The sequence below is a fragment of the Emiliania huxleyi genome (assembly GCF_000372725.1).
Source record: "Emiliania huxleyi CCMP1516 unplaced genomic scaffold EMIHUscaffold_318, whole genome shotgun sequence".
NCBI classification, from domain to species: domain Eukaryota; phylum Haptophyta; order Isochrysidales; family Noelaerhabdaceae; genus Emiliania; species Emiliania huxleyi.
This window is the reverse complement of record NW_005199616.1, coordinates 79305-88927: the sequence shown is the minus strand read 5'-3', so window position 1 is coordinate 88927 and position 9623 is coordinate 79305. Positions and strand designations below refer to the sequence as shown.

Sequence of the window (9623 nt, the reverse complement as noted above, 5' to 3'; positions counted from 1 at the left end):
CCCTGCACCACTAGGCCCCAGCTCGCCGTACACCCTCCCCCCGTACCCTTGTACCCCCAGGTACCCCCTCGTACCCCCCTGCACCACTAGGCCCCCAGCTCGCCGTACACCCTCCCCCCGTACCCTTGTACCCCCTTGTACCCCCTGCACCACTAGGCCCCCAGCTCGCCTGCCGCGGGCACGCCCCTCCCTCCGCCGACCAGGCCGTGCCGTGAGTGAGCCTAGGCGCAAAGTTGCCCATCTCGCGCGCCCAGCGCGACCTGACCGACTCGACCGTCCTGCGCAACCTCGGCGTCGGGCTCGGCAGCGGCTCCTAGAAGCGGGACATCTCCCCCCCGTATCTCCCCCCCGCATCTCCCCATATCTTGCGACGTCGGCGTCGGGCTCGGTGAAGGCTCCCTAGCAGCGGAATACGTGTTCTTGTACGCCAGCCAGCGCTCGAGAGGACGCGTCTTCGCCCGCATTCGGCCGTATTCCGCTGTATTCGCTGTCCTCGCCTCCCTCGCATTCACGCGGTGCTCTGACAGCGTGCCGTCCTCCCGCCCTGATGCCGGGTTGCCCACCACGCAGGCCACTGCTCCATCGCATACGCGGCGCTGCTTAAGGGACTGGGAAAGGCGCACACACGCCCCTACCTCGCCCGTATCTCGCCCATACCCCCCCCCCCCGCATCTCGACCGCACATCGCCCATATCTCGCCCACATCTCGCCCGCACACTGCTCGCATCTCGCCCATATCTCGGACAGGTCGAGGTGAACGAGGCCGCCCTCGCCGCCGACCTGGACAACAACTGGGAGGTGCTAGCCGAGCCGGTGCAAACGGTGATGCGGCTCTACGGCGTCGAGTCGGTGTGAACAGCGTCTCTTCACACCTCTAGCTGTGAATAGGTGATGCGGCTCTACGGCGTCGAGTCGCCGTACGAGAAGCTCAAGGCGCTCGCGCACACTCCTCTGCCGCACACTCACACTCCCCTGCCGCACACTCCGCCCCCGCACTCTGCCGCCCACTCCGCCCCCGCACTCTGCCGCACACTCCGCCCCCGCACTCTGCCGCACACTCCGCCCCGCCCGCGCGCGCCGCCCGCCCCACCATGAAGAAGACCTCAACACGAAATCCGACTCGGAAGAGCCCGTGTCGACCTCGAAACAGATACTTCTGAGGGGGCTCCCCTGCTCCCCGCCCCCCGGCCCCCGGCCCCCGGCCCCCGCACCCGCACCCCGCACCCGCACCCCTGCCCGCCCAAGCCCGCACCGCACCGCACCGCACACCCGCGGCAGCGAGAGATTGGCCGGCCTCGTCAGCGGGATCACCTGGTGCTGCGTAGGAGCTGACGCGCGGCCGCAAGATCGACGCGGAGGGGATGCGCGCCTTCGTGGCGACGCTCGACATCCCGCAGGCGCCGAGATTTGGCCGAGATTTGGCCGAGATTTTGCCGAGATTTTGCCGAGACGTGGCGGCGCAAGAGGGGCCACGGCAGAACCGCCACGCGGGCGCGCGACGACGTGATCCTTTGCACCCCCGCGCAGGAGGCAAAGGAGCGGCTGGCCGCCCTCACGCCCGCCTCGTACATTGGCCGTGCCGCCGAGCTCGCCAAGGCCATCTGATGGGCCTCGCACCGGGGCCGCTCCTCAGCCCGCTTCACTTCACCCGGCTCTCGGCCGTCGAGCCCGCCAACGCCACCTGAGCCGTCTCGGGGCCGGGAAGGGGGGGGGCGGTGGCAGTCGTCCCTTCCTCTAGGGAGATGCCTCAGGGGGTGCAGGCTCTCGCTGGAAGCCTCACTGGTAGCATTGCGCGCGGGATCAGCGCACAGCGGGGTCTCGCACTCTCTCACTGGCGCGTGGCGCGGGGCTTTTTGCACATCGGGCGAGACAAAATCAAAATCTGTACGTGACTTTTTCAAGAACACACTACACACAACCTCTGGGTCACGTCGTAACAAGCCACCCAATCCCAAAACAGTGTCAGTGATCAGTGGGAGCGGGGCGGGGGCCGGGGCGGTGTGTCCGACGGCCCTGTCCCCTGACACTGTACAATCGGACAGCGCTGTCGGCAGATTCGAGCAGATCGAGCTTAGAGCAGTGCCGTCGCCTCAGCGGCCCGTACCATGCCGAATCGGCCCTATCGAGGCCCTATCCCGTGCGCCCAAGTGCTCAAGCTATACTGCTAGGCCTTGGCCCTCGCCGGCGCCTCGCCTTGGCAGCGGCGAGTGCCGCCTCTGCCGCCGACGCTGCCGCCGACGCTGCCTCCGCCGCCGCCGCCGCCGCCGCCGCCGCCGCCGCAATGGCCGCCTCCTCCTCTGCGGCCGCGGCTGCCTCTTCCTCCGCTGCCGCCTCCGCTGCCGCCTCCGCTGCCGCCTCCTCGTCCTCCTCCTCGCCCGCCTCTGCTGTCTCCTCCTCACCCGCCTCCCCGCCCGCCTCCGCTGCCTCCTCCTCGCTCACCTCCGCCGCCTCTCCCAACGCCTCGGCCAGCCCCTCGACCGACGTCTCCGGCGTGATGCCGAACCGAATCCGCTCCTCGGTGAGCGTCTCGAGAAGCTTGAGCAGCCCCTCCCTGTCCAATGGGGCGGGCGTGGCTGCGGCTGCCTCTGCCGGCGCCTCGGACTCCTGCGACGGCCCAGCGCCGCCGCTCCCGCCGCCCTTCTTCTTCTTCTTCTTGCCATTGCCCTTGCTGCGCTTCTCCGCCTCGACCTCCGCCAGCAGCTCCTTGGCGTGCCGCGCCGCTTCCGCCTCCGCCGCCGCCCGCTCCTACCGCTCGCTCTTCCTCCCTCCCTGCCTCCTTCTCGGCCGCCACCTCGGCTGTCAAATGCTTCTCGAGGGCGCGCACGCACTCGGCGCTGCCCTTCGCCTTGGCAAAACATGTGCCGTGTCTCCATCCGCCATACACAGCCTCGCATCGGCGCCCGCCTGCAGCAGGCGGAGCACGACGGCGGGGTGGCTGCGGCCGGCGGCGCCCATCAGCGCGGTGAAGCCGTCGCTGTTCTGCAGGTTGATGTCCGCGCCACGCCGTATCAGCAAGTCGACCACCCGCTCGTGGCCTTTGATGGCGGCGTGCATCAGCGCGGTGCCGCCGCGGTTGTCCTGCAGGTTGACCTCCGCGCCGTGCCGAATCAGCAGCTCGACCACCCGCTCGTGGCCTTGGCCGGCGGTGAGCATCAGCGCGGTGTGGCCTCTGCTGTTCTTGAGGTCGACCGAAGCGCCACGCTGCAACATCGCGACCAACCTCTCGTGGCCGACACCCCCATTCTCATCATAATCAAACTTCCCTCGAAACCTGTTGGTGTCGCCCTGGCGGACCCTCATCAATACTTCCTTGCACAGAGGAAAAGGGAATACAAAAAAGACCGCGCAGCATTCGATTTGCTTCATCTTGTCCTCGCTAACCGCCGTATAATGAGAAATGAAACACCCATAAGGTAGACAGCAGTTGATCCACGTGCCGGCGAGCTCCTGCGCCGACCACAGCGGTTGAGTCCCACCAGGAGGGATGGAGCCGATCGGCACTGTGCGCTGGGGCGCGCGGGCGGCGGCGATGATGGGGATGCCGATGCTGGTGTGGCCGATGATGGTGCGGTCGTCACCATCATCGGCTGTAGGTTGTGGTGCCATGGTCATAGGCTGCGGTGCGGCAGCCATCGGTGCGGCAGCCAAAGGGGTCGCCGTCGGCATGCTCGTCATCGGCGTCGCCATCGCCACCGGCATCGTCGCCGTCGCCACCGGCATCGTCGCCGTCGCCACCGGCATCGGCGCCGCCGTCGCGGTCGCCATCGGCATTGCCTGGGCCTGAGCCGACGGGCAGTTCGACAACACCACGAGCGGCTGCATTTGGTATTGCTAAAAATCTCTCTCTCGCGACCCATCCTTGTGTGGGAAATAAATAAAACGCAAAAACGCGAAGCAGGTCCCCACCTGCACGAGCAGGATCTTGGAAGGACGATCAGGGAGACAGGGGGGGGGGGGGGGAGGGGGGGGGGGGGAGGCACCCAGTAGGCGACCTGCGCTTAATGTTGGACCCGGGGGGATTGCGCGCCGCCTGGGTCGCAACCTCCAGCCTCCAGGGCGTTTTCGCGACCGTAGCTGCGCGTGCGGGTAGTCCGCACGCTCCGCCTCGCTCGCAAAGGGCAAGGTCACAGGGCGTCTCTCATCTCCATTCTGACACGCAAAAAAAGAATTCTTAGACGACCTGCCACCTAGCACCTGTTCCCCGTCAGTCACACAGCTTTTATCCATCTGGGATAGATCTCAGATACAAAAAATCGTTACCCGCGAGAACCACTCCCCGGCGCACACGCTACTCTCTTCTACTGCTCGCGCTGTCGGCGGCGTCCTGGATCAGCCGGAGCAAATCACTCCGCGATTTAGTGCCGCCGGGCTGCGTCGGGCGCCTGGCCGGCGGCGGCGGCGGTACGTTGGGCGGCCCCTCCTCGGACAGCGCAACTAACTCGTCGTCGCGCGCCACGGGCGAGTAGGCGTAGCCTTGTGCCGTGGTGGCTTCCGCGGGCTGGCTGGGCGGGCGGGCGTACAGCGCGACGCCGCCGCCGACGAGGAGCGCGGCGCCGGCTGCCTGCGGCGTGAGCGGCACCGCGAAGAGGAGCGACGAGAGCAGCATGGAGAACACGACCTCGAGGGCGGAGGCGACGGCCTTGAGCACCGAGTCGAGGTGGCGCAGGAAGAAGCCCGTCACGACGCCAACCTGCGGGAGGGCGCTCCAAAGGGGCTCGGCGAATGCTCCGGGTGTCGCAGGAGGAGTGGCCATCACGCCGCCGACCGACGACATGATCGCGACGACGGCGAGCAGGGTCGGCGTGCAGAGGGCGGAGAGGTTGTCGCGCGCCACCGCCTCGCCGAGCCTCCCCTCGAAGAGGAGCACAAGCAGGTTGCAGAGCACCGACGCGGCGTACCTGCTCGCGGCCAGACGCTGTCAAGAGACGCGGCGCGCACACGCGCCAGTTGCAGAGCGCGGCGGCGGCGGCGCGCATGTATGCGTTCTGCAGGTGGGTGGGCACGCCGGCGCGGTCCTTGAGCAGAAGCTCGTTGTAGAGGCCTACCACCGCACGCTCCGCCCGCAGACTCTCTCGGCAAGCGGCGCAGATTGTCATCTGCGCTCTACCGACTCTCTCGGCAAGCGGGGCGGACAGGGGGGGTCTCCGCGGGGCCTGTCGGAGGCCTCTCGGAGCTCGAGGGCCACGGGGCTCTCGGGAGCTCTAGCTGAAGGACGAAGAGATGGATCAGAGAATCGAGCAGACTCTCGGGAGACAGAGTCTCGCGACGCAATGCCACGCACCCGCCAGCACGGAGCAGAGCATCTGCACGAGCAGCAGCATCCACGCGCCTGCACTCGCGGCTCGGGGGGGCGTGGTCAACGGCGTTTCGCGGCAGGGCCAGCCGGCGGCTGCATCCGGGCGCCGAGCGATGCGCGCAGCGGGCCCTTGCCCCCCCCCGCGGAGAGCTTGTCTGCCTGCTCACAGCAGTGAGGAGACGCTGTTCACACCGTGTGCCACCGCAGCGGCCGCGAAGAGGAGAGAGCGAAGGCGCCTCTTTGACGACACAGCCGAGGGTGATTGCGACGAGGGCGAGCCACTGGTTGCGGTTGAGCCGGCGGGCAAAGAGGGCCTGACCCGAGGAGGGGGGGAGAGGAGGAGAAGCGGGGTCGGAGGGCGGAGGGGGGCGGCGGGAGGCGGCGGGGGGCGGCGGCCAGGCGCGGAATGCCAGCAGGGATAGGGGAGGAGAGATGGGAGCATACAGGTGGACCTCGGCGTGGGCTGAGCAGCAGGGACCGGTCATAGAAACAGGACCCACTCGAGGGCCTCCTGGAACAAGAAGCCGGTGAAGCAGTGTCTAGGAAGTGTCTAGGGAGTGTCTAGGAAGGGCTGCCTGGTAGAGGAGGCCGGTGAGGACGAGGCGGAGCTGCAGCAGGACGTTGTACGTGCCTTTGGAGCATGTCAGGGACGTGTCATGGACGTGTCGTCCGTAAAATCAACAGCCGTGGTCGTCGTCGTCTGCCCGGGTCGAAGACCGCCAGATTGGCGTACACGAGGTTGTTGTACCTAGGAAGAGTGGGTCGGGGTGCGTGCTCGTGTTGGACTTGGGGTCTGGCGTGCACGAGGCCTGCTGCACCCGCAGTACAGCAGCGCGGGCATGATGTACCTGCGGACGTGTCGGCAGGTGCGTTGGAGTGGGCAGGTGCGTTGGAGAGGGCGGGTGCGTTGGAGAGGGCAGGTGCGTTGGAGTGGGCGTGACAGCGGGTGTGTCGGCGGGACTGTCGTGGACAAAACCGCCGGCGGTGCGAGCAAGTGGAGGCGGAGCTTCGGCAGGCGGCGGAACGGAGTGGTGTGCGGAACGGCGGCGAGGGGTGGTGGAGCCATCTCAGAAGTGCCGCGGACTTGAGTGGCAGCTCTGGCGCTAGGGAGACGTGCTCGGCGAGCTTGGCGCAGCCGCCGCCGGTGGTGGTGGGGGCACCGGCGTCGTAGGCAAAGTAGAGCGAGAGCGCGAGGGCGAGCTTGACCGCCTGTGCGTGCGGGCCGGCGGGAGCGGAGAACTGGGAGCAGGGCGGTGGTGACGACGAGGTCGCGGTGGCAGGGTGGTGGAAGCGGCGGCGGCAACAGAGCCCACAGCAGTAGCGCTGAAGTTGGTGGCGTTGGCGTGAGCGTCGGAATAGCAGTGCGTGTTGAGACGAGCGCAGGTGCAGGCGAAAGAAGCGACGGGGTAAACGACGGCCGCACTTCGGTCAGCAGCACCACTGAGGCAGGGTTGTACGGCGGCGCTCCGGCTCGCCGGCTTGAGTAGACGAGGAGGTGGGAGGAGACCCACAGCAGCACGTACCCGGCAAAGATGCCGCGCTTCTGTGCCGTGTCGAGCCCCAACAGCGCCATACACTCTTGACTTTGCGGCCGGCACGGCTCAGCGCAACCACCAGCAGCGCGCGAACACCTGTACTAGAAAGAAAGAAAACGGACAACCCAAGGGAGGGATGGGAGGACGGCACGCCGCCACCACACAGGGATTTTAAGGAGAGGGGTGTGGTGCACTAGCCGTCGCCCACCCTTGGGCGTCCGCCTCTTCCTATCTCTCTTCGCAGTCTCTCTCCGATTCTCGCTGCAACCTTCGTGCCACCTCGCGGTCTCCCCCTTCTCGTCGTGCTCTCCCTTGTCGCTTCTTCCTCTGTCGCGTCGCTCTCCTCTGTCTCGTTCTGCGACGCCGCCGCCGCCTGCCGGTCCCTTGCTCTCGCGGCTTCTCCCGCCTTTCGGCGCAACTCTGCCCTCCTCGCTGCATATGGGGGGCGTGGTCGGGAGGGGAGTGGGGGGTGGAGGTGGATGACGTCACCTCGTCCGGATGGGAGCTACAGCCGTGGCCGCATAACGTCTTGGTTACGGTCAACGAACATGGGCGAGGAGCCCTCGCGAGGGTGTACAAGAAGGCGGTGACCACAGCGGAGGCGGGCGGACGGGTGGTCATGGTTATGCAGGAGGCGCCGCGGGAAGGGGAACAGAAATCCTGCCGGGCCTACCAAAACCTGAGTAACACCGAGGTGGCAGTAACAACCTAGCTAAAGAAACCCGCACGGTCAAATGCGCTTTTTTGAGCCCGGTTCCACACCAGTGCCCCGTCGACACACGGGGTGCAGTTTAGGTGATCGGCAGCCTCAGAGGAGTGGAAACTGATCCCCGGCGGGCCCTTCGCGACCGACGCGCGCGGCAGACGGCTTCGGATAGACATCGGCTCGGCTCCTAGCGGCTCGCAGAAGCAGCGCGGTCGCTCTCTCTCCGTCACGCCGTTGCGCGGTTGACGCTTTTTCGGCGCTCGCGGCGGGGCGGCAAAGCTGACTTTGAGGCCAATCAAGCCGGCCAAGGCCCCCACGGCGACGGCGCAGACACCACTCATGGCGCCGGTGGCCTCGGAGGCGGCGGAGATGGCGAGGTGTGCGCACATTTTGACGGGTGCGCCAGGCAGTGCTGGCGAGGCGCCCGCCGTTGACTGAACACCTTCTCGCGCGGCACGAGCGGCGCGCGGCGCTGCTGATGGGAGGAGGCAGTCACGGCCCGGACGGGTGCTGGCCGGTGGTCATCAGACCCGCGTCGTCACCGTATTCGGCGCGCAGTTCGGGACTGAACACCTCTCGAGGCGCGGCGCTGCAGCTGCAAAGTGATTGGTGTGCATCCGGCAGAGCCGGCGCGCTACGGCTTGCGCCCGTTGTCCAGACGCGCCGTGCCGCGCTCGCGCGCTCGCCGGATCAGCGCGTGCGGCAGGAACGATGCCGGTGTGCCAGTGTGCCGGTGTCGCATGCGGTGTGCCAGCGCGCCGGGTCCAGCGGACAGCAAGTTGTGTGTGGAGCGGGCGCGCGGTGGCCGTGGCGAATGTGAGCCGGCGCCACTCGCAGCCTGGTGTCGAGGCGCACTGCCTACTGCCCGTCGACTCAGCCGTGCGGCGGGGTATCCGTTTCTGTGTGTCGGTGGTGGTGCGCTTGGCGCGCATAGTGTGCGTGGGGTCTGTGTGCGTGTGCCACTCGCTCGCTGCTGCTGGATGCAACGGTTTCCCGTCGTAGTGTGTTGGGCGGCCCGTCGTAGTGTGTTTGGGTTGCTGAAAAGGAAAAGGCGAAATCAAAAGAGCGCTGCGTGACTCTGACTGTGAAAGCGTGGGTCCTCCGACGAGATCCGAAAGTTGATCGCTGCCCGATTAGGGTGTGTGTGCGAGGCTTGTCGTCGGCGTGACAGCGACACGATCATGCTTCATCCCGGGCCGCCGATGGCCGATAAGGTTGCCCTAGGGTGGGAGGGCCCTGCGCGCGTCGTCACGCGGTGCTCAAACGCCTCGCGGCGGTGCTGGCACGCAGCCCGCTGCCACGGTGCAATCGTGCAATATGCACAAGCCGGCTCGCGCGGCCGCGATGCTGTTCTCACGCCGCGCGATTGGCAGCAATCGGCAGCGCGAGTGTCAACGCGCAGCATAGCCTCGGCAGTGGCGGTGATGGCGCAGCAGGCGCAGCAGCAAAGGCCATGCCCAGCTCCCTCTGCGCCACCGGAGCGTAGTGCGGGTGTGCGCGATGCCATCCCCGTGGGCGTCATCAACTGTGCGCTGGTGGCGAGCCTCTGTGGTCCTCAAATGGCCCTTCTGGCGCTTCGATGCCGCTGCAGCCGCGGCGCAGCTCGACGCGCACGGGCAGCTGTGCTCTCGCAGTATGCCATTGCTACACACAGCCTATGGGAGGGTGCACACTTTTACCGGATCCCGCCGGGATCCCATGCTGGTGTGCGATGCTGTTCGGAGTGCCACTCGGTGGTAGCTGCGACGCGAGCGCTGCTGGGTGTGCCAGAGGCCAGCGCAGCATCCTAAGATCGAGCCACACCAGTGGCCCTGTCACGCCGGGCGGAGAGGGCCGCGTTTGAAGCAGCACAGGGAGCCGCACACTTTTACTTCGCACGTAAAAGTGTGCACACACCGGTGTGCAAGCAGGAGAGCCCACACAGCGTGGGTCGGGCCCAAGTGAAGGGCTAGCCTGTGGAGAGCTCAATGCACACACTACTGCCTGGGCCGTATCCACTAGACAGGCCACATAAGGCGAACGGCGTGCGCACATGGGGCACCCGAGATCAACCAGTAGTGTGCGCGTGCGTGCAGGCCGGGTAGGG

At 67.1% G+C, this 9623-nt stretch overlaps 3 protein-coding genes across 3 annotated transcripts in view; 1 reads left to right on the top strand and 2 right to left on the bottom strand.

The window, feature by feature from the left end:
* EMIHUDRAFT_458298 (hypothetical protein) overlaps positions 1-1881 on the top strand; it is a gene marked incomplete at its 5' end in the record, with an annotated part of 2878 nt that extends 997 nt beyond the window's left edge. Inside the window, 3 exons of the mRNA XM_005774218.1 lie at positions 763-849; positions 1326-1397; positions 1528-1881. Of these exons, the coding sequence (XP_005774275.1) occupies positions 763-849; positions 1326-1397; positions 1528-1605 (237 nt within the window). The 3' untranslated portion in view covers positions 1606-1881. The remainder of the gene's footprint in view (positions 1-762; positions 850-1325; positions 1398-1527) is intronic.
* Positions 1882-4288: 2407 nt separating this feature from the next.
* EMIHUDRAFT_240876 (hypothetical protein) lies at positions 4289-6869 on the bottom strand (the record flags this gene model as incomplete). Its single annotated transcript, XM_005774217.1, has 9 exons — positions 4289-4324; positions 4457-4898; positions 4939-5041; positions 5282-5329; positions 5499-5610; positions 6014-6044; positions 6115-6144; positions 6381-6505; positions 6720-6869. 9 exons carry the CDS (start codon positions 6867-6869, stop codon positions 4289-4291), a joined length of 1077 nt encoding a protein of 358 aa, XP_005774274.1.
* A 670-nt stretch (positions 6870-7539) lies between these two features.
* On the bottom strand, positions 7540-8600 carry EMIHUDRAFT_458297 (hypothetical protein). Its single transcript, XM_005774216.1, has one exon. The coding sequence runs from the start codon at positions 8467-8469 to the stop codon at positions 8062-8064; it is 408 nt and encodes a 135-aa protein (XP_005774273.1). The 5' UTR covers positions 8470-8600; the 3' UTR covers positions 7540-8061.
* Positions 8601-9623: the final 1023 nt, after the last annotated feature.